The 24,236-nt window shown below is 37.2% G+C and overlaps 1 protein-coding gene and 2 pseudogenes across 1 annotated transcript; all 3 read right to left on the bottom strand.

The window, feature by feature from the left end:
* Window positions 1-5,709: 5,709 nt before the first annotated feature.
* Window positions 5,710-6,813, bottom strand: LOC104733524 (putative F-box protein At1g58090 pseudogene; annotated as a pseudogene).
* A 5,507-nt stretch (window positions 6,814-12,320) lies between these two features.
* Window positions 12,321-12,797, bottom strand: LOC147944196 (uncharacterized). The gene has a single exon (XM_087512494.1). It carries the CDS (start codon window positions 12,795-12,797, stop codon window positions 12,321-12,323), a length of 477 nt encoding a protein of 158 aa, XP_087368620.1.
* A 10,166-nt stretch (window positions 12,798-22,963) lies between these two features.
* Window positions 22,964-23,719, bottom strand: LOC104731741 (putative F-box protein At1g58090; annotated as a pseudogene).
* Between the last annotated feature and the right edge of the window lie 517 nt (window positions 23,720-24,236).

Below are 24,236 nucleotides of genomic sequence, written 5' to 3'. Positions count from 1 at the left end.
CGGGAGATTTTAAATTATGGAGCAAAGGTAACTTACCGACCAAGTAATCATCACAATAAGATTTTTCCTCTCTTATTTTGAAGGATTCAAACGTGAAACACAATCAGTCAGAGAATACAGACCATAATATAACCTGCACTAAGCGAAACCAGTAATTATAAGCAAATTTAGTTTTTCAAACGCATTATATGAAAAAAAATTTTAAGAACATTGGGAAATATTTGAGATTTGATATCAATCATAAACTCTGACCTACGTCTATATATATAACCTAAGAGATTGCTATATATTCCTAAATATATAAAATTATTTAATAATATAAAATTTGTGTATTTAGAATAACAGATATGTGTAAATATTTAACATATATATCTCTTCTATATGTTAATTTACTGATTTAAACAATACTTACTTACATCCTAATCTATCGATAATATAAAATCTAAATAAAAGACTAACCAAAATATATTTATTTCCATCTTTATCACTTTAAGTTTATAATAAATACAAATAATCATCCATTTAAAGTAATTATATATAACATATATATATATATATATATATATTTTCTGAGATATGTTAATTTTCTTTTTCAACAATAGTTATTTCCATCTTTATCATTTCAAATTTGTAAATTTTATTTGAATCGTAAATTTTATCCTTTGCCAGTATAATTTTTACAAATAAAGGTATATAACAGTTATTTGAGTTGTCTAATATGTATATTTTCTATTAAATATGTGTAACTGACAAAACTATATTAATTCTGATCTTTTGATTTAATTGGACGTCTGGTGCTTGTTGAAAGCTCCGGATACCTTTCAGCTAACAACGTGCATACTGAACTTTTTTTCGAAATAAAAAACGAAGAGTAAGTTTTCCTATTATAAAACTTTCTTACATATTTATCGTCTTAAATTTACCAAATTTCAAAAATTTGAAGATATACACGATTATTTCGTCATTCATTTATGTATAATTTATTAATCTATTATAGAATAAATTAGAACTTTTTCAGAAACCTTTATAAATAAATATTTTCATAAATCCAAGCTTTCTTAAAATTTAAGATTCTATTATACAAAAGTCATAAAATAAATAATTCTATTGTTAATAAATTAAATAACCTTTAATGGTACAATTAAAAAAATTAGATTAAATTAAAGAAGCAAATATTATAGGAATATTGCAGGGTGAAAAAATTGTCTTCTTTTTTATCTTGGCTTCCACATCATGTCTTTATGATACCAAACTGATGGGTTTGAAATTTCAGCATAAGTGATTTCTTTGGCTTGAGTAGCTTGTGTATTGAATATAATCCAATCTGAAAATTTAGTTGTTGTAGTCGTTGAAGGAATCATAACATCATCCTCAGGACCATCCTCATTGTAGTATTCTTTAGGTTTAACCTGTTCAATATTTTTTTTATAATGAAAAGTAATAATTAAAACATAGAATTATTATCAATTCTCATATAACATCATTGTTTAAATAATCTACATGAATGTAAGCTAAAGATAAAAATTAAACAATTTTGTTTCTATATTCCCAAAAATATACATGGCTATTAACGATCATAGTTATCCTGCAAATATGGCAATCCAAGTGTAATCAACTTATGAAAAGAAATTATATATAATAGAAATAATTTAACACGTTAATCATTCTGATTATATAAAATAATACATAAACCTCAACAAAAAAACACAATATTATACATTTTTTGTTAGGTGAACCAACAACAACCAAAGCGTTATGATTTTTGGATCTTGCTTTCCAAGAAACCACTATATGAACAGGAAAATAAATAGGATCAATCGATAATCATAAAAAACAGCAAGATCGGAATACAAATATAAATTTGAGAACATGATGAAAGAATTATTGAAATTGATAAAACTATAAATTCAATAGAAGAGAGTTTTTTTTGAGAACATGATTAAAGAATTAAACGTAAAACCTCTACCAAAAAAGCACAATATTATACCTTTTTGTAAGGTGAACCAACAACAACCAAAGCGTTATGATTATTAGATCTTGCTGTCCAAGAAACCACTATATGAACAGGAAAATAAACAGTATCAGTTGATGAATCATAAAAAACATCAAGATCGGAATACAAATATAAATTTGAGAACATGATTAAAGAATTATTGAAATTGATAAAACTATAAATTCAAGAGAAGAGAGTTTTTTTCTTTTTTTCTTTGTTGAGTTATGGTGAAAGCAAACGATAGCATTGTATTTATAGTTGTAAATGATATATCTTTTTAGGGTTTCCAGTAAGGAGGTGTATTGTCGTTGGATTTTTTTTTCCTGCAGAAGCCCGTTAATCTATAAACAATCTAAGCCCATTAATTATCTCAAATCTGTAGAATTTATAGTATAAAACAGAACTATAGTTGTAAAAGGGGTGTTTTCCAGGAAATTTAGGGATTAAATTAGCAAATTCTAGTTTTGCAAATAACTTTTTATGCAATTAGATTATTTTTAAATCGATTTTTGATTTATTTTTAATGCGAAAAATAGGTAAATTTACGTTCAGGGGCAAAATATTTCAACGTCAAGGGCAATTTCATTAATGGTATAATGGTAAAATTTTGCTGAGATTGAATGTGGGACGTTTTCACTTCTCGTTTAATATAATTGATGGATGTTTTCAACGTGTTAATAAAATCAACGGTTTAGATTAAAAATATAAAAATAAATACCACACACACATACAGTAAAACCTCTATAAATTAATAATGTTGGGACCAAGATATTTTATTAATTTATAGTGATATTAATTTATCTATAAATTAATAATTATTATTTTATAGTGTAAACTAATAATTATTAATTTGTAGATATATTTTTAATATTTTAATTTTTTTTAAATTATGAATTGAGACAATTTTAACATAGACTTTCAGATGTTTTAAATTATATGGTATTGGAATTGAATTTGTAATATTTAGAAAATATTATTAATAATAAACCAAAAATACAAATTTATGAATAATAATATCAATTGTTGTATTTTAATAGTCAATCAAACTATCAAAATGTAAATGATGGTTATCTAGAAATTGAAAGTTTTTTACAAAATGTAGTATGATATGTTACAAAACATTTTATATCATTACAGTTTGAAAATAAAACATAACAATTGTTTTATAGATATGAGCTGTAGGAAAAACATACATTATTATATCAGCATATATATATATATATGTAAATTTTCATGATTATTAATTTATGATATTATTGGGACCATATTTTACATTAGGATTTCAGAAAAATTATTATTTTATTATCTTATCGAATTTTGTTATTTTTTATACTGGCCCGACTTGGGACTAGCAAATTTTCTTAATTTATAGTGTTTATTAATTTATAGAGTATTAATTTATAGAGGTTTTACTGTATTGTGATTGATAACAAATTTTTTAGAACCTCTTCTCTCTTCTTCTCTCCCAAGGCGACAAAACTGTTTTCTTCATTCTCAAGGAGACATTTGCCGGTGGTTCTTTTTCAGTTTCTAGTTTTTTTCTTATTGCTACTAATAAGTAATAAGTAAAAACTAGGATGGGATTATATCGGATTTGCCGATCAACTTTCTTCTTTCGGATGGCAGCAATGATTGTGATTGTTGTCACAAGGATAAACGGTTACCATTTTTATTCAAAACCAAGTGCCAGTTCCGAAATCAAAAGGTACTATGCTCCATTGTTTAAAGTAATTTTTTTTTATAGTCTTTGTTTGGGACTTTTCTTTAAGCAAAAGGAAACGCTTTTGTTTCCATCATCTTCCTCCATTTAGAGAGGTAATTCATTTATGGTTCGTTGAAGAGTGTTGGCTTTCTCATCCTGGCCATGGCGAACCTCTTGAAGAATTTTTTGATTTTTCATGATGCTCAATCTCCACAATCTCAATCAACATAAGAGATTGCATTCCTAAAATTTCTATGGTATATTGATTGGCGAATATGGGATCCAAGCATAAGAAATCACAGAGAATTAACGAATTAAATATTAATACAAAAGAAGATACTGAGTAACATCAATAATGTACGAGTATGGAGTTTTTTCCATGAGAGGATAGTTAAAAACGACGATCTCATCGCTTGGGGATTGAATTTAGAGAGGAAAAGAAACAGATTTTATAATCTGTTGGCGAGTAAAACTTCGTTCTCGAAAGCCTTGTGGAAATTCACTTCTCCATTGTTCACTATAATAATTATCTATGTATTTGTGGTTGCGTATTTTGTTTGGTGTAGTCTTGCATAAGATTTCAAATTAATAAATGAATGAATGAGATGTTAAATCATTTTAAAACTTTCACATAATTCATCATTTTATAGAATCCCCCATTACAGCATAAATCTTTGCCTCTGAAGTCTGAACAAATTATAGATTGTTGGACATGAACAAAATTGACTCCGATGCAAGACCGCTATTTGTATATGCAATTGTCGACTTGCTGATATATATCAGAAATTTAGAATATGCATGGACCCTCTATCGATTGATCGATTGGACGAAATTATAAACATCACTATTTTCCGGTGATATAGTTTCAGACTTTTACAAAATTAAAGGACTTTTGTAATTAAATATTCTTTAAATGTTTAAGTTTGATTGATTCATAAACTCCATGACTCAACTAATTGGCATGTCATGAATAAAAGCTCATTCAAATCTATGTCAAGATTAAACTTGATCGGAAAACTTTGTAACAGAACCTACCCTAGATCTCCACTCAAATTAGATCACTAACATAGAATGCACTTTGAATCACCTAATAAACGACTTAGACATATTTAAAGCTAGCAAAATGATGGGTGATAAAAGGGTATGTAAAATAAAAGAATCAGTAAAGTAAAGAGGGTTCACATATAATTCTTAAATATTTACAGATGATATTTTCCCCCAAAATGTGTAAAAGCTACGATAAACGATCAAGTGAGTGCATGGATCTTCAAAGGATGTGTCATCTCTCAAGGTGGTTTGCAACTTGCAGTCTCGAACGTGCGTAGGTTCTGGTTATAAAGGCACGGACGCAGTATCGGAGCTTGATGGCATTTTGGAGTGGAGCTTGGCCGCACCATCATGGTGGCTTGGCGTGGTGAATGGGGTCTTGATTGTGGTTTGCTTTGCTACGGGCACGGGAGAACATGTCTTCATTATTTTCTTCATAACTTCTGAAGCATATTGGACTGATTCCACTTGACGCTGAAATATTATCTCTTCTAGAGTTTCAACAACGTCAAAATGTTGAATTTAGTGGGTTGGAAGGTCTTCCAAACTGGCATGCAGTCTGAAGTTCCGAAACCTTCTGAAAATGTGTTTTTTTTTTCTCCTTTTTGATCATTTTTTCTTAGAAACTTGTAATGACCTCTTGAACCTAAAAATAATTGGAACGTTACTTAAACTAAACGAACTTAAATCATACCAAAACGCTTGTTAAATCATCTTTAGCTTATCATTTTCCTCTCCAGACGCCCGAAAGGTATGGCTACCCAAAGAAGGGGTATAGCTTATTGGTTGTTTGGATATAACAACAATGTATAAATGAAAGAGGAAGAAAGAAAACCTTTGTGGTGTTAGAAAATGGTCATGCGCAAAACTGATTATGACACTCTTATCATATATACGAAAATTTGCAATTATATTATGGCACAAATTTAAACAATGGAAATCAAACTTGTGCTTCAGCAAAAGTATATCAAGAAATGTTGATCAAACTGGGAATATAGACAGACGATTGAAAGTCACATACCACTTCATCTATCTTAATCTTTTTGCATAGATCTCCCCTCACAATATAGACCCAAGCTTTTATAGGTTTCTTGCTACGACAACACAAAACCAAGATTTTTCCATAGATGTTATTATCAACGAAGTAACTTGTAGAGATGTGCCTAACTAACATGGGAAAGTCAGGTCTTGAGACAGTCATGAACTTAATCCACACCACATCGCCTCCATCATCCCCATTACCAATTTTCTTCTCCGTCACCCAAATCTTAGTCTCTCCTGTTCTTCTGGATTGTTGTAACACTGAAAACCGATCTCCCTTGTAAATCGATAGGGCACGAATATGGGAACCAGCACTTTTTCCCTCACACGGTAGAATACAAAAGATCTTCATTATCTCTTTCGAAAAATCCAACATTTCGATGAAATACTTGCCAGTTTGGGGATACTTATAACCTGTCCAGTACAAATTTCCATTCAAGGAGACCCTACACAAGTCGGGTGATAACTTTTTGCTAGAACTAGTACGATGAGTAACCTTCCACTTATTGGTTGCTAGTTCAAAGACTGCAACTCTATCAATCGAATCAGTACTGCAACGTCCAATAATCTTGTAACTCTTTTCGGGTCCACTACCATCGTAACCAATATTTCTGCCACATATAACATTATCCTTAGCAATCCTTTTAGGATGACTCAACAACGGATTCCAAACCAGGCCTCTTTCATGATGGCCGTTCAAGAAGAAGTAACCATCGCAGATCCCACTGACACGATAACGGCCACGGCGCAAATCCAAGCATAAACCAATCTTTTTTATAGTTGGATCGTCGTTGAGATCTGCGCTTATCGAATAAATGTGGGAATGTGTTTGTAACATGAACTCTGGGCGAGCGCAAACAAAGTTTTTGTTGATGAATCTCTTGTTGTTAAAAAGAGTGTTCCATTCTTTGCAAACGGATTTGAAGCAAAGGAGAGATAGAGGTGGAACACGAACGAGTATCTCTTCTTCCACATCTGACGGGAGCTTTCTCGACACCACTAGGGTTTTCTTTTTTCTCGTAAAAACCATTAGGGTTTTCTTTGTAAAAGGATCGTCGGGGAAGGAAAATCTATATATATAATAAAGTTAGTTTTTATCATTCTCATACTGTCACTAAGCAACACTATTTTTTAACTTTAAAATAAAATTAAAGTAGTATTTATTTAGTCCATATTTATCATACCTATAATTAATGACGCATTCTCAAAAATACTCTTTTTATCATATTTTTTTTTTTCAAATCTCTCCATATTAATCATTTTTAAAATTAACTCTTTTTAGGTACAAAATGACCAAATTATTCTTTCTTTGAAAGACAACAAGAATGTACAGTCACAAAAATTGAAACGACTGCACCCGGATTCCCAATCCTCGCACAGGATCCACCGTTGGATATGAAGCCTATCGAACCACAAAGCTCTCCACCAAATTTCAGCCAAATTGGACTTTGTTTCATCCTCCAAACGTTGCCTCAAAATATGCATCTCGGACCAGTTCGCGCTTTTCATCTGCAAGTGTTGGTGTCGACCGAAACCACCATGGTGTCGAACGACACCAAGCCTGCAACCACGATCTAGGCTTCTCCTTCAGCCCCTTTTGGCTGCAAAACCCCAACTCCCCATAATACTCGTTTCCCATATGAATAATCACAAACAAAATAGCCTCACAAGGTAACAACCAAGGAAAACAACCCATGGATTCTTCTCAATTCATCTTACCCATCAAAAATCTATCACAATCATTCCAAAACCCTATATAAGCCTAACATCAACCACTTACCTTGGTTTAGAGACGAAATCTGAGGAAGGAGCAACAGCTCACCACCACCAGTGCTCCCCTGTCCTCCTCCATGCCATATCATCGCCACTCTCCTTCATTCCCATCCCCAAACCATCTCCTCACCTCCCTAACCTCCAAGTATACCCAAAAACCTCTTCTCTTCTCTTGGGGAGGAAAACGGCTGGGCAGGGAACCCCTCACATGAAGAGTGTGTTTTCCTTTTATAGGGAAAGTTAAGGGTTTCTCTAAAACCGCTAAACCACATTAGACCAGAGATTAACCAGAACCGCAACCTTTAAACCATATGGTGTCGAGCGACACCCCCTATGTGTCGGTCGACACCAACCTCTAAAACCGGAACTCTGTTCACAGGCGTTACAAAAATAAAATAAAAATTACTGCAAGAAAATGAAATATTTTCTCGCCAAAATTATTTTTTCCCGCCTAAAAATTAAAACAAAATTCCCGGCAACATTACGAAATTTGATTTTCCCGCCAAAAATTTTGAAATTTCTAACTTATAAAAGCTTTTATAAAATCTTATAAAAACCTTTTATAAAATCTTATAAAAACCTTGTAACCGCTTTTACAAGCTTTTAATGAGGTTTTAGTAAAGTTTTTAAAAGGTTTTTAGGAGATTTTTTGTAAAGTTTTTATGATGCATTTACAAAAAAATTATAAGGATTTTTATAAGGCTTTTATAAGGTTTTTATAAGTTTTATATTATAAAAACTTTATAAATGTTTTATAAATATTCTTAAATCGTTTAAAATCTAAAAAAATTATTGGCTGGAAATTTTATTCGAAATTTTTTTGTCGGAAATATTTTTGGCGGAAAAATTTTTGGCGGAAAAATTTTGTTTTCATTTTATTGATTAAAATATTTTTTATGTAAGGGTAAATTGGTCATTAAAAATTAAAAGAAGGCAAAAATGAAAATTGCCTAAAAAAGGGTATTTTTGAAAATGTGTTTATCAAAAACGGTATTTTTAACAAATTTTCACAATTAATAATTAATAGAGAGTTTAAATAAATAAAAAATTAATGAAGTAAAATAAATGAAATGTTAAAACAAGAAAACAAGTCTTTTAATCGAGAGGATATTTACCTATTTTTCGTGGAGTGGCATTTACCTATTCTTCGGGAGTTTATGGACCCAAAGGATATTCAGAATTTCAGATTATTCGGAGTAGGTCTATAAGCAAGTCTTTAAAGCCAGATCGGCTGATATGGCATTATTCAAAGTCTGGAAAATATTTGGTCAGATCGGGATAAGGATTGGCTAGGGAGATTGTAACGCCCCCGAACCGTCCTTTGGCCGGACGGCAACAGACCGCCCTGGGACGCTATGCTGGTAAGGTTCACCAATGATCCGGCCGAGGTTCAAGAACATATCAGGACCCTTAGCCAGTCCGTCGGTGGCGTTGCCGACCGCATGGAATATCTTTTAGGCTTTGCAACCCTTGAGACATCCCAGGCGTGGAGCCGACTCGGACAAAGTCTATATCAGTTATGACTCATACGAATAAGAAATCCGAATATATTAGATACTTAAAGAGTTTTTTACAAAACGGTAACCAAAAGGTTTTAAGAGTTCGAGTTTAAGGCTTAGCGCCAAAGGTCGAATACAAAATAACATACTTTATTTTACAATAGACACACAAACTACTCCAGGGTCCTACTCATTCACCATGCCCTCTAGTTCCCTCTAGGGTTTCCTGCAAGGCAAACACAGTTCCGTAAGTAATCATAAAGATTACTTATTGAGCTCAGGATTCCTGCAAAACCATAATAAATCCCCAACCCCAAACCCCAAACAACAATCAAGCATGCAAGCAACAAGCAATAAAGCAATCAAGCAGGCATGCAAACAATCAAACAATCAGAGATAGCATGCGGAAGATAATGAGCTAAGAAAATTAATCTAGCAAGAAAATCAATCAACTACAAACAACATGCAGTAAACTTGAATAAAAGCAAAAGAGTTCTAAACAAGTTTTAATTTATGGGTCTGGTATGCTTCCTCTCCTCAACAACTCTGTGAACACCCGCATTGCAGCCACAAAGGCATGCAACCGGAACTTCACCTCGAGCTACACCCTCGTGTCGACTGCGTCGGCCAGGGTAGTGAACCCAGTAACCTCCAAGCTCTTCGTCCCAGACCCTACAACTCACGAACATGGGTTACATGTCGCGGCTGCAAGTTGTACTGAAATAGTCTTAGGACAGCCATACCCAACTCTTACTTTGCTAGCCAGAATTTATAGCGGACTACACGCATTAAGACTTCAACAAATTGATACTTGAGTTTTTATGGTTTTTAAGCTCATAGTTTTATAAGTATCTTAACCAGTTAGCATCTCCAATACTAGATCATTTCGAACTAGTACCGAGAGTAACTCTCAACCAAGTTACCTTCTCTGTTACTAGAACATTTCAAACTAGCAACGAGTGTAACCTCACACACACGCATTTAAACAAGAAAAAATCAAAAAGATAAATCAAGTAAAAAATGCAACTAAAACTCCAAGCAACCGTTTACTAGATGGACGTCATTGGACTCCATCTAGCTCGGTGCAGTGTGCCTGAACTCACAGAAAACCAGCGATCTCTTGTAAGGAGTGGTCAGATTCTCTTGATAGCGTTCCTCTCGCGGCAGCACTTCGGATCTCTTCCTTTGTTGCAATCGAGTTCCTTCTCGATGCAACAGTTGATGGTAGTCGATAGTCTTGTTTTGAACTCTACTTCCTTCTTTCTGTCTTCCTCACCCTTTCTCTCCTTTCTCTCTTTACTCTCTCTTCTCTCCTTCTTATTTTCTTTGCTTCATTTATGCGAAAATAAGAAGAGGTGAGGGTCCTTATATAGAGAGTTTTGGGCGGTGGAGCAACCAATGCATGTGAAGCATTTGTTCGATCTCCTCTCTCTTCCTTTGAGAAAACTTGGTGACCAAGCTATTCTCACACCATAGACTCTCCTTTGTCTCCCTTCTTCTTCTTGCATGAATCATCATTGGCTGCTTTTAGAAAGGTCAAATGATGATGTTTCTCACTTTCCCTTGCTTGAGATGCAATTTGCCAAACCCAAAAAGTGATAGAGATTTTTGTCTCCCACTAACTTGCATGAAATGCGATTGGCCAAATGGAGGAGACAAAAGTTCCTTAAAATCTGGAACCTTGTCTGGTCGTGTCGGCGGTATGGTGGTATGGTCAGCGGTACACAGCACGGTCCGTCTCGTCCGTGACTTCATTGTCCGGTCTTTACTCGGTCATTCTTCGGCCATTGTCCGGAATTCCTCGGACACTCTTCGGCAATTCTCGGTCTCTCGCCCTTGCCTTCTTTCCGAGATACTTCCCACGCCTTTTGGTCATGGGTTTTTATTTGGTTTCTACCCCGTAGTGAGGGTCACAACATTCTCCCTCCCCCCCCCCCTTAATAGAATTCGTCCCGAATTCCATAGGGATCTGACGGCCCTACTTCATCTTCTTTGACAAACAGCTGAGGATACTTGGCTCGAATCCTATCCTCATCTTCCCAAGTGGTGACCTTGCGGTTCTGCTTTCCCCATAATACTTGTATTTGAGGAATGCTCCTGTTCTTTAACTTCCGCGTTCTTCGTTCTCCGATTCCAAACGGTCCTTCGGGGTATGTGAGATTTGACTCTAGTTCCTCGATAGGCTCGGTTATAATCATAGTAGGATCAAGTACGTGCTTCCGTAGTTGTGAAACGTGGAAGACTTTGTGTAGCCGCATAACCTCTGGCATAGATAGACGGTAGGCTACCACTCCAACTCTCTTCTCAATCCGGTATGGTCCAATGAACCTTACCGCGAGCTTTCCAACTTTACCAAACCGATCCTTCCCTTTTTGTGGTGCGACCTTCAAGTACACCATGTTTCCAACTTCAAATTCCACTTCTCGCCTTTTACGATCTACGTACTTCTTCTGGCGATCTTGAGCTTTCTTCATGCTTTCACGAATAAACTTGCTCTTTTTTGTGGTCCCATCAATCAACTTTTGATTGAAACTCGTCCTTTCCCCAACTTCCGTCCAATAGAATGGTGTTCGACAAGGTCTTCCGTACATTGCTTCGAACGGTGACATGCCGATGCTTGATTGATAGCTGTTGTTATAGGCGAATTCAACCAACGGTAGATTCTTCTCCCAATCAGAAGACCATTCCAATGCGCATAGTCGAAGCATATCTTCTATGGTTCGGTTAGTTCTTTCCGTCTGCCCATCGGTCTCTGGGTGGAATGAGGTGCTCATATGAACATTCGTTCCCAAAGATCTATGCAAATCCTGCCAAAATATCGATGCAAATTTTGGATCATGATCGGAGACGATGTTTGCTGGCACTCCATGCAGTTTCAAAATCTCATTGATATACTTTTCCGCTAAAATCGGTGCTTGATCTGTACTCCTCACTGGTACCAAGTGGGCTACCTTTGTCAAACGATCGACCACTACCCATATTGCGTCGTTGATTCGTCCCTTTCTTGTTGGTAGACCGGTGATGAAATCCATTGAGATAGAGTCCCATTTCCATGTTGGTATGGGCAAGTTTCGAAGTAAACCTGCAGGCACTTGATGTTCTACTTGATTCTTTGACAAGAATCACACTGGCTTACCCATCTTGCTACTGCTCTCTTCAATCCAGGCCAATGGTAATACCTGTGCACGTCCTTGTACATCTTCGTGCTTCCAGGGTGAATACTCAATGCTGAGCTGTGGGGTGCTCTTAGTATCTCCTCTCGCAGTCAACTCCGGTCAGGTACTATGATTCTTCCATTAAGTAGTAAGGTGCCATCATCTGCTATGTGGTAACCACTAGCATTTGGTCCGTCTAAACTCTTCAACTCCTCAATGATCTTCTTCAGGTTCTCGTCCTTAGGCTGCTCTTCACGGATTCGTTGTACTAAACATGCTTGAGTTACAGCCTGTAAACCCAACGGCTCACTAGATTCTCCTTCTAAGGCTAGAAGCCTTACCTTCTTCAACTCGTCGGCTAGAGACTCCACATCTCTCTCGACATCCACTTGTGCTTTCCTACGGCTTAGCGCATCTGCCACTACATTCACTTTGCCTGGGTGGTACTGGATTTTAAAATCGTAATCGGCAATGAACTCCATCCATCTTCGCTGTTGCAAATTAAGATCTGGTTGCGTGAACAAGTATTTAAGACTTTGATGATCCGTAAATACCTGAACCGCTTCTCCATACAGATATGATCTCATATCCTTAATGCAAACACCACAGCTGCCATCTCTATGTCATGTGTGGGGTAATTCTCCTCATGCTTCCTTAACTGTCTGGAGGCATATGCAATTACTCTGTCTCCTTGCATCAAGACACATCTGACACCTACTCTTGATGCATCTGTGTACACGGCATACGGCTGATTTGGCTCTGGTAAAGCTAAAATCGGTGCCGTTGTCAGTGCTCCCTTTAGCTTTCTAAAAGCTTATTCCACCTCTTCACTCCAAATGAAAGGTACGGATGTTGGCTTCGGCCAATCCTGAATCGCGGCAATCTTTTCTAGGTCGACGGACACGCCTTGCTCCGAGACTCGGTGTCCTAGGAACTTAATTTCCCTTTGCTAGAACTTGCACTTGCTGAACTTGGCGAACAGCTTCTTCTCCCTTAGTCGTTCTAAAACCTTCCTCAAATGTTCTTCATGTTCTTCTGCACTCCTCGAGTATATAAGGATGTCATCGATGAATATTATCACGAATTAATCCAAATAATCATGAAAAACCTCGTTCATTAGTCGCATGAATGCTGCTGGCGCGTTGGTAAGTCCAAACGGCATTACTACGAACTCATACTGGCCATATCTTGTTCAAAAGGCTGTCTTCATCACATCTGGTTCTGCAATCGAGATTTGGTGATAGCCGGAGGCTAAGTCAATCTTCGAAAACCAGCTTGCTCCTCTGAGTTGATCTAACAGCTCATCAATCCGTGAAAACGGATACTTGTCCTTGATGGTTATGTTATTGATTCCTCGGTAAATACACAAACGCATGCTTCCATCTTTCTTCTTAACAAATAGCATTGGGGCTCCCCGTGGTGAAGAACTTGGCCGAATAAAACCTTTTTCCAACAAGTCTTCTAGCTGAGTCTTAAGTTCAGCTAATTCGGCTGGTGCCACGCGATACGGCACTTTAGCAATTGGGGTTGCTCCAGGCTCAAGGCTTATGGTAAAAGGATGACTTCTCGGCGGAGGCAATCCTTCTAACGGCCTGAATACATCTTCGTAGTCCTTTGCGACTGTGATGTCCTCGACTTCCAGGTTTTCTTTGTCATATCCTCCGGTGGCGGTAAGAGTGACTAGATAAACGCTTCCTTCATCAAACGATCTCCCAATTCTTATCTTTGATGCGAAATATGCCCTTTTGCTTGGGCTAATTCCATAGAAAACTAGAGGTGTCCTTCCTCCATTTTCAAATATGACTCTGCTCCTACAGCAGTCTATATGGCTTGGTGTTCCGATAACCAATCCATCCCCAATATAGCATCAAACCTCTCCATCGGCATCACAAGCGGATTTACCGGGAAATTTGCATCTTACAAGATTATCGACACATCTCTGAACAACCTTCGGGTCTTGAGTGGTGGTTGATTACCAGCGGTGTAGACATTGATGTTTACTTCCTCCTCCTCACACAATTCTCCGAACTCATCGGCCACTTCGGGAGTCACAAAACTTTTGGACGCTCCCGAATCGAACAATACATGTGTGGGGTTACCACCAACAAATAATGTTCCTAAATGCAAAACACGAATAAAACATGCAATGCAAAAACTACTAAACACGCAATCACACAAACACATAATCAATCATAAGAGAGTTAGAACCCAATCAAACCTGTTATCGGGCCTTTCGCAGGCGCTGGAGGTTTGGGTGGCTCTACTCTTAAAGCAAAAACATTAGCTGGGGTCGCTTGTTTCTTTGCTGGGGGTTCCTTCACTTGCTGTACTGGTTGAACACGGTTCACAGTTTGGGCGTTCAGTTTGGCCGGCCTTGATAGACATGAGGTCGCATAATTTCCCATTTCTCCACAGTAGAAACATGTGACAAGCGCAAGATTGGGACTCTTCACTTCCGAAAGTGTCGGATAAGCTCGGGCAAAGTGTCCGAGTTGACCACACGTAAAGCATCCTCTAGGATCTAGGCTGCTCATCGTACGTCCTCCTTGGTTAACAGTCATATTGACTTTACCACGGTTCGCACCCTGGTTCCGCCCTGCTACTTGGTTCACCCTCCGAAGATTCACGATTTTGTTCTGCTGCACTGGTTCTTTCTTTTTCTCTCAGGCCATAACTTCTTTCTCTAACTCTAGACCTTCCTCGACATTAACTGCTCTCTCCTCCACTTCAGCGATGCTTCTTGGTACAAAGACCTCCTAAGTCGGGTAAATATTTGTCCATAAGCGCGAACGCTCATGTCTCCTTGCTCTAGACGCAGGAACTGATTCTCTAAATCGCGAGACTCTGGTAGGAAGTACTTCTGCTCAAATTCTCTCTTAAAGATCTCCCTGTTATGGGCTGGTAGCGGTAGCGAGTAACTACTCTGTCCCACCACGCACGAGGATCCTCTTCCAAGAAGTTGATCGCGATTGATTGAACTCTTCTGGGCATCTTGACGTTTCGAAATTCGTCTCCAATTCTCTTATCCATCTGTCTGCTAACACCGTGTTCTGCTCTCCTTTGAACTTGCGGAGTCCTAAGTTTCTCATCATTATTACCAACTTCAGAAAGTTATCTGACGGATTTTCAGCTGGCTGGTTTCCTTGGTTATGCTGTTGTTGCTGGATCATGTGGTTTAAAAGGTCTTTTATCATCTTCAGTATTTGCTGGGTCTCTGGTACACTGTGTTCATTCAGGTTTCCTCCACGACCTTGGTCTCTCCTTGGCACACTTGGATTCGGGTTGGTAGCGAACAGTCCAACTGGCGAATACTCTCTTAAAGGCGGGCACACGTACTCAGGTGTACTGTACCGAGTAGAACTGGTTGGCGAGTACCTCGGCATCACACCGGGCACATCCCATTCAGGCATATACATGTTTGGTTCGTAAATGCCTGGAAACGACTCATCTCCTTGCTCATCTCCAAAATGTAGACCCCATTCCTCCAGACCAAACTGTTGACTTGAACCCCCCATGTGTCCGGCGAAAAGTGCATCGATCTAGACCTTTCAAATCCTTGACCAGACATCTGCATCCATCATCAATAGTAAGGGTTACCTAATCCCATCTCATCTAACCCTAAAGTGATGAACAAACCGGATTATCCTAAGTGTCTATTGCGACCATTTTGACTCGATAAAACGTTTGAAAACACGAGTTATAATAGCATCATAACCATGCTCTGATACCTCCATTTTTAATGCCCCTGAACCGTCTTATGGCCGGACAGCCACGGACCGCCCCGGGACGCTACGCTGAAAACGTTCACCAACGATCCGATCGAGGTTCAAGAACACATCAGGACCCTTAGCCAGTCCGTCGGTGGCGTTCCTGACCGCATGGTACATCTTTTAGGCTTTGCAACTCTTGAGACATCCCAGGCGTTGAGCCGACTCGGACAAAGTCTATATCAGTTATGACTCGTACGAATAAGAAATCCGAATATATTAAACACTTAAAGAGTTTATTACAAAATGGTAACCAAAAGGTTTTAAGAGTTCGAGTTTAAAGCTTAACACCAAAGGTCGATTACAAAATAACATACTTTATTTTACAATAGACACACAAACTACTCCAGGGCCTACTCGTTCACCACGCCCTCTAGTTCCCTCTAGGGTTTCCTGCAAGGCAAACACAGTTCTGTAAGTAATCATAAAGATTACTTAGTGAGCTCAGGATTCCTGCAAAATCATAATAAATCCCCAACCCCAAACCCCAAACAACAATCAAGCAAGCATGCAAGCAATAAGCAATAAAGCAATCAAGCAGGCATACAAACAATCAAACAATCAGAGATAGCATCCGGAAGATAATGAGCTAAGAAAATTAATCTAGCAAGCAAATCAATCAACTACAAACAACATGCAAAAAACTTGAATAAAAGAAAAAGAGTTTTAAACAAGTTTTAATTTATGGGCCCGGTATGCTTCCTCCCCTCAACAACTCTGTGAACACCCGCATTGCAGCCACAAAGGCATGCAACCGGAACTTCACCTCGAGCTACACCATCGTGTAGACAGTGTCGGCAAGGGTATCAAACCCAGTAACCTCCGAGCTCTTCGTCCCAGACCCTACAACTCACGAACATGGGTTACATGTCGCGGCTGCATGTTGTACGAAAATAATCTGAGGACAGCCATACCCAAGTATTACCACGTTAGCCGAAATTTCTCGCGGACTACACGCATTAAGACTTCAACAAATTGATACTTGAGTTTTTATGGTTTTTAAGCTCATAATTTTACAAGTATCGTAACCAGTTACCATCTCCAATACTAGATCATTTTGAACTAGTACCGAGAGTACCTCTCAACCAAGTTACCTTCTCTGTTACTAGAACATTTCGAACTAGCAACGAGTGTAACCTCACACACATGCATTTAAACAAGAAAAATCACAAAGATAAATCAAGTAAAAATGCAACTAAAACTCCAAGCAACCGTTTACTAGATGGACGTCATTGGACTCCATCTATCTCGGTGCAGTGTGCCTGAACTCACAGAAAACCGGCGATCTCTTGTAAGGAGTGGTCGGATCCTCTTGATAGCGTTCCTCTCGCGGCAGCACTTCGGATCTCTTCCTTTGTTGCAATCGAGTTCCTTCTCGATGCAACACTTGATGGTGGTCGATAGTCTTGTCTTGAACTCTACTTCCTTCTTTCTCTCTTCCTCACCATTTCTCTCCTTTCTCTCTTTACTCTCTCTTCTCTCCTTCTTATTTCCTTTGCTCAATTTATGCGAAAATAAGAAGAGGTGAGGGTCCTTATATAGAGAGTTTTGGGCAGTGGAGCAACCAATGCATGTGAAGCATTTGTTTGATCTCCTCTCTCTTCCTTTGAGAAAACTTGGTGACCAAGCTATTCTCACACTATAGAATCTCCTTCTCCATTCTTCTTCTTGCATGAATCATCATTGTCCGCTTTTAGAAAGGTCAAATGATGATGTTTCTCACTTTCCCTTGCTTCAGATGCAATTGGCCAAACCCAAAAAGTTTATAGAGATTTTTGTCTCCCACTAACTTGCATTAAATGCGATTGGCAAATGGAGGAGACAAAAGTTCCTTAAAATCTGGAACCTTGTCTGGTTGTGTCGGCGGTACCGTGGTACAGTCGGCAGTACGCAGCACGGTCTGTCTCATCCATGACTTCACTGTCCGGTCCTTACTCGGTCATTCTTTGGCCATTGTCCGGAATTCCTCGGTCCTTCGGGAATTCCTCGGACACTCTTCAGCAATTCTCGGTCTCTCGCCTTTGCCTTCTTTCCGAGATACTTCTCAGGCCTTTTGGTCATGGGTTTTTATTTGGTTTCTACCCGTAGTGAGGGTCACTACAGAGATGGTGGAAGTGGTACATTATGGCCCAACATGTACAGCTTTAAGAGCTCAGGCATGTAAACTCCAAGTCCCGCCAAAGATTAAACATTTCTTTTGGCAAATTGCATCTGGTACTCTCCCAGTAACAGATCGCTTAGCTCACCTAGGTGTCCACTGTGATACCAGGTGTAAAAGATGTGATATAGCATGTGAGAAAATTAATCACGCTCTTTTTGAGTGTCCTCGTTTGTGTCAAATTTGCGGTTTGTCTCAAATTCAGGCTTCTCGAGGAGGTTTTCCTTATGGTTCTGTGTTTTTGAATCTCGATTTTATCTACTGGAGAGGTTCCTCTCTTTCAGGTGATCAAGATTCTCTTCTTCAGTTACCTTATATATTATGGTCGATTTGGAAGGATAGAAATAAAAAAAATTTCCAAGGTTCCCAGCTCGCACTAGAATGGGAAGATGTGCAGTCTTAGGCAGTGGTTTCTTCAGGAAGCTCCGTCCCTTCGGATTCTTTGGCTCTCTCGGTTAACCCGGTTCCGGGTCCGTGTTGTCAAATTGATGGCTCCTGGAAAGCATATGATCTGAATTCAGGTTTAGGTTGGTGGTGTAGTAATAGTGATGCTCAGACTTTATTGATGGGTGAAATATATCTTCGGCGAAGCCCTTCCCCTCTCCACGCAGAGTTGGAAGCTCTGCTTTGGGCCATGGAATGTCACATTGCAGACGGAGTTCTTGGTCAGCGCTTCGAGACGGATTGTGCACAACTAGTAGCGATGATTCATTCTCCTAAGAACTGGCCTGCTTTTTCTACTATTCTAGATGATTTCCACCTGCTTCAGACCGCCTTCCCTCACTTCTCATTGTCCAAGATTCCTCGCTCAGCAAATTTCAAGACAGATTATCTAGCTCGCTCGTCTAGATCTTTAATTTCAGCAATTTCCTATGTAAACTCTTATCCTCCGGTTTGGGCTACCAACCTTGTAGATCTTTTCTAATAAATGTTTGGTTGACAAAAAAAAATAAAAAATAAAAACACAAGAAACACAAGACTATAAATTCTTGGGAGATTCTCAAAAATAGCACTCATTTAAGTTTTTAGTCCAAAACTAGCACATGTTCTTAAATGTTCCAAAATTAGCACAAAATTATATATATAAAATCAAATACTTTTCTTCACAAAATAGCTTCTCCTTTCTCTTCATCCTTCTCCGACGCTTCTTCTCCGCCGGAATCATCCACATATTAATTAAACTAAAGGGTGGTTAATTAATTTCGGTTTAGATAAATCTGGTTTAATCTAATTAAATCTAAAGCTCTATTTTTTCTTTATGAGGATGACGCCTCCTTCTATTTTGTGATTGTCGTTGTTGGTCTGTGAGAAAGAGAAGCCTCTTGGTCGATTTGGTGTGAAGGAGAAGAAGGAGATCAACAAATCTTTCTTTTAGAGATAAGAGAAGGAAACAGAACTGTTAGGGTTTGGGAGAATGAGCGTTCGACTGCTGAATAGTTTCCTAAGCTAATGATTTTTGGTATAGTTGTACCTAAGCTTTTTTCGTAGATTTCCCTTTTTACATAAGTAAATTTGGGTTTAAACTCCGTGAGTTATTGGCAGTTTTGTGAGAAACGTTTTCTCATAAGCGAGTTGGGACCATCGGGGATTGTACCTAAGATCGTGGTCTCGTCTAGTTTCTGATCGGCACGAGATTTTTTGAGAAGCTTCGTGACGTCTATCAATAGCTTTTTACTGGAAGAATTTGATAGTTAATAGTTGGTTTTTATTTTAGGGTTTTATTTTTGAGACTGTTTTTCTGATGTTTCTGTCCAGTTTGCTTCAAGGTTGATTTTGGTTGTTTGACTTGTTGTATGACATTTGTCGACTTTTTCAGACGAGAGGAGAGTTTTTCCTAGTTGTAATTATTGTTCATATCACTTGTTAAGGTGAGTGTGGGACCATGAGCTTATCTAAGCGATTAGGCTGTATGACTTGTTTTGTGTGATGATGTTTAGGTGTGGTGAATGTGTTATTGGGTGTTATATTTAATGACTGGTTAGTTATGTTTTATTTGTGTTTGTACTCTTTATTTGTTTGTGTGTATAGCTCGCCTCACTGTGTATTTCTGGTAATACTCATGCATCTCATTGTGTTTGTGGTGTAGGTAATGCATGTGTAGCATGGAATCATGGCGATGAGGAGGAGGATGATCTAGGGTCTCGATTGTATTATTGGTTATGTTACTTATGTTAGAATCTGGTTTAGAAGCATCCTAGATTGCTTGTTTATATTGGTTATGATTGGTATTGTATTTTAATATATTGGAGTTGGTTTGATATGTCTTCCGCTGTGTATGTTTGGTTATCGATGGTTTGTTGGTTTGTTATAATTAAATATTATGGGGTATTTAATTATATTATTATTATATATTATTTTTTAAAACAGAGAAACATTATAATAACTCAGCCGAGAAGCATTATAACTCAGCTACCATATGAACCTACGAGACCTTTTGTTTTCCCTTAAGTATTATAAGTAGCCGTGAAGTAATATAAATTAGCCGTTTACTTTCTGTTTCTTTTTTGTAATAAATCAGCAGAAAAGCACTATAACTCAGCCGTCATATGAATCTATGAGACCTTTCGTTTTTCCTTAACCATATGTAAATCAACAACGGTACAATCAGCTGTAAACTATCGATAAAAATCCTCAATCAGCTGGAACACACAAATATAAAGATTCGACACATACCGGAACACGAAAACGAAGACGACAGCGAGGACGACGAGAGAGAGAGAGAGAGAGAGAGAGAAAGAGAAAGAGAGAGAGAGAGAGAGAGAGAGAGAGAGAGAGAGAGAGAGAGAGAGAGAGAGAGAGAGAGAGAGAGAATTAGGATTTAACGATGGAATCGCCGGAGGATAGACACGAGAATTAGGGTTCAGCAACGGAATCACCGAGAGAGAGAGTTTTTTTTTTGTTTGTGAACAGTAAAACTACTTTTCATTTTTCCTCTCTTTTGATATATAAAATCCTGTGGATGTTTGGCAAAAAAAAACTGTCAATAATGACGTTGAATAGTTTGCTAATATGTATTTCTTTTTAATATTTTCAAAATTAAAAACTGAAAATTAATTGAAGGTGTTAATAGTAATTACACCCAGGACATTAAATATATGAGCAATTTTTATAAAATGTATAATATAATACCAAGGTTTTTACTTTTCTATAAGATGTGAGTAATTTTTTCATCATTTAATAAGCATCTATATTTTTGCACTTGCATGTTTAAGTTGCACATCATCAAAGCAAGAGACAACATTGTTAGTGCTTTCTTTATTATATTCAAAGATATCCACTCATCTAAAAAATCAGCATATGAATTGCTTGAGCAACAAGTTCAGGTACTTTAATTTCCTCTTCTTCTAAGTACCATTTTTCAAAAATATTTATTATAATCCCTGTCTATCAATCCAGTTTAATCATTTGGGCGAAACACCTCAAGAACTGCTTGATCTATAAGGTTGTCATTATGCTTCCAAGATCTTGGTTTAAAAATAAAGACAACACAAATGGAAAAGGAAGAGACTCTTTTTGGTTTTTGTTTCTCATATTTGTTCACCATGATTTAACTGAAAGTGTTTATTTCTTAGCTGACTCAGTTTTTCACTTTGTATACAAATGGTGGTTTATCTTTATTTTTATGGTGAAATTGTTGAAGTAGATAATGTCGTATTTGTTAAAGACCCTGTTTTAGAAATCACCCTTTTATACATATATATATATATATATATATATATACATGGACAAACGAAAGATGGGTCTATCGATTGATCGATTGGAAGAAAATTATATAAACATCACTATTTTCCGGTGAGTTTCAAACTTTATAAAATTAAAGGACTTTTTGTTGCTCAAGGAGTAATTGAAGGAGACAAATAATGGCATGAACCTACGTTATGGTCCACTCCTCAACTAACTGGGAAACGACGCAGGTAATTAAATATGCTTTAAATGTTCAAGTTCGATTGATTCACTAAACTCCATGACTTATTAACCAATTGGCATGTCAAATCGGAGAACTTTGTAATACTCCAATTAGATCACTAACATAGAACGCACTTTAATTAAACCCAACTAATAAATGACTTTGACATATTTAAAGCTAACAAAATCATGGGTGATGAAAGGGTATGTAAAATAAACGAACCATAACTAGAGTTACAGAAGATATTTTCACCCAAATATCTACAATAAACCTGCAATAAACGATGAAGTGATCGTGCTTGGATCTTCAAAGGATGTGTCGTCTCTCAAGGTGGTTGCAGTCTCGAACGTGCGTAGGTGCTGGATAGTTTCTAAGAGGCTTGAGAATTGAGTAAGCATATCTTCTAGGTTTTAAGAATGAGATTTGTATCTCAATTCTCAAGCTTCTTAGAATCTGAACAAATGATATTAAGAAATATCTTTAAAGGATGTGTCGTCATTTGTTCTGGCATTACACTTCTAAGTTCCATATTTTCTGCAAACCCTATCGGTGTTCTCTTCCGCCCAGTAGGCTCTCTGGTCCTCGACTTTGGGGATTTTCAGTAGATAGCCTTCTTCTCTGTAAGCTACTAAGCTATATATATAACAGGAACCACTGACAAAGAAACAGACTTTTGTATATCTTCCCAGGCTCACGAACTAGATTTTAAACAAATTGTGTTTAAAGAAAAATCATATACTATAATCCTTAAAAAACAGAAAAATAAAATGTTTCTTATCAAAATAAAACTACATGCGGTTTGGTTTCAGTTTAATATGAATAATAATAAATTCAGACCTAAAAGTTCAAATAAATAAATAAAACAAGAATGCAACTTGTAAAACTTCTTCTTGTTGAAGAGAGCTTCAGCAAAAAGGTCTTTCAAGAAATGGTGATCAAACTGGGAACATAGAGAGAGGAGTGAAACTTACATACCACTCCATCTATCTTAATCTTTTTGCACATATCTCCCCTCACAATATATATAGACCCAAGCTTCTTTAGGTTTCTTGCTATGACAACACAGAACGAAGCTCTTTCCATAGATGTTATTCTCGACAAAGTAACTTGTAGACATGTGCTTAAGTACCATGGGGAAGTCAGGTCGTGAGACAGTCATGAAGTTAATCCACACAACATGGTCTCCATCATCCCCATTACCAATTTTATTCTGTGTCACCCAAATCTTAATCTCTCTTGTTTTTGTGCATTGTTGTAACACTGAAAACCGATCTCCCTCGTAAATCGAGAGGAGACGATTATGGAAAGAACCTTTTTCGCATTACACGTACGGTAGAATACAAAAGGTCTTAATCATCTCTTTCGAAAAATCAAGCATTTGGATAAAATACATACTGACCAGTTTCGGGAGACTTATAACCTGTCCAGTATAAATTTCCGTTCAGGGAAACCCTAGACGAGTCACTTGATGATGCTAACTCTTCGCCAAAACTTGCACGATGAGTAACCTCCCATGGATAGAATTTGCTCTCATACGTCCAATAATCTTGAAACTCTTTTCTGGTCTACTACTATCGTAACCTATGCTCCTGCCACATCGAGTCTCATCCGGGGCAATCCTTTTAGCCTGTCTCAACAACGGATTCAAACAAGGTATCCTTCATCAACTTCGTCCATGAAGAAGTAACCATCGCAGGTCCCATAGAGATTATGATAAAGGTGACGGCGTAGATCAAAGCACAAATCATTCACTTTTATAGTTGGATCTTCATCGAGATCGACGCTAATCGAATAAATATGGGTATGCGTCTTTAACATGAATTCCGGGGAGCACAAGCAAAGTTTTTGTTGAGGAATCTCTTATTATTGAAAAGAGCGTACCATTCTTTGCAAACGGATTTGAAGCGAAGGAGGGATCGAGGTGGAACGCGAAAGAGTGTCTCTTCTTCCAGATCAGATGGAAGCTTTCTCGGCACATTAGATTTTTTTTTTTTATTACTAGGTTTTGAATCCACGCCTAGTGTGGATTTATTTAATATATTTGGTGAAAATTATACATGATAGATGACAATTATGAAATATTAAATTATAAAAATCTTTAAATTACTATTAAAGTAAATAAATTATTTCAAATACACAATTTAAAAAAATATAAAATCAGTTTTGTTAAAAATTCAAATCTGATAAAAAGAAT

Source organism: Camelina sativa, chromosome 5 (assembly GCF_030686135.1).
Source record: "Camelina sativa cultivar CO46 ecotype springtype chromosome 5, ASM3068613v1".
Lineage (NCBI taxonomy): Eukaryota > Viridiplantae > Streptophyta > Magnoliopsida > Brassicales > Brassicaceae > Camelina > Camelina sativa.
Note: the sequence above shows the minus strand (reverse complement) of the source record. Positions and strands in the feature narration are given on the sequence as shown.

Excerpts from the sequence above, each read along its gene's own strand:
- LOC147944196 (XM_087512494.1), bottom strand. The coding sequence starts at position 12,797 with ATGAGATCATATCTGTATGGAGAAGCGGTTCAGGTATTTACGGATCAT.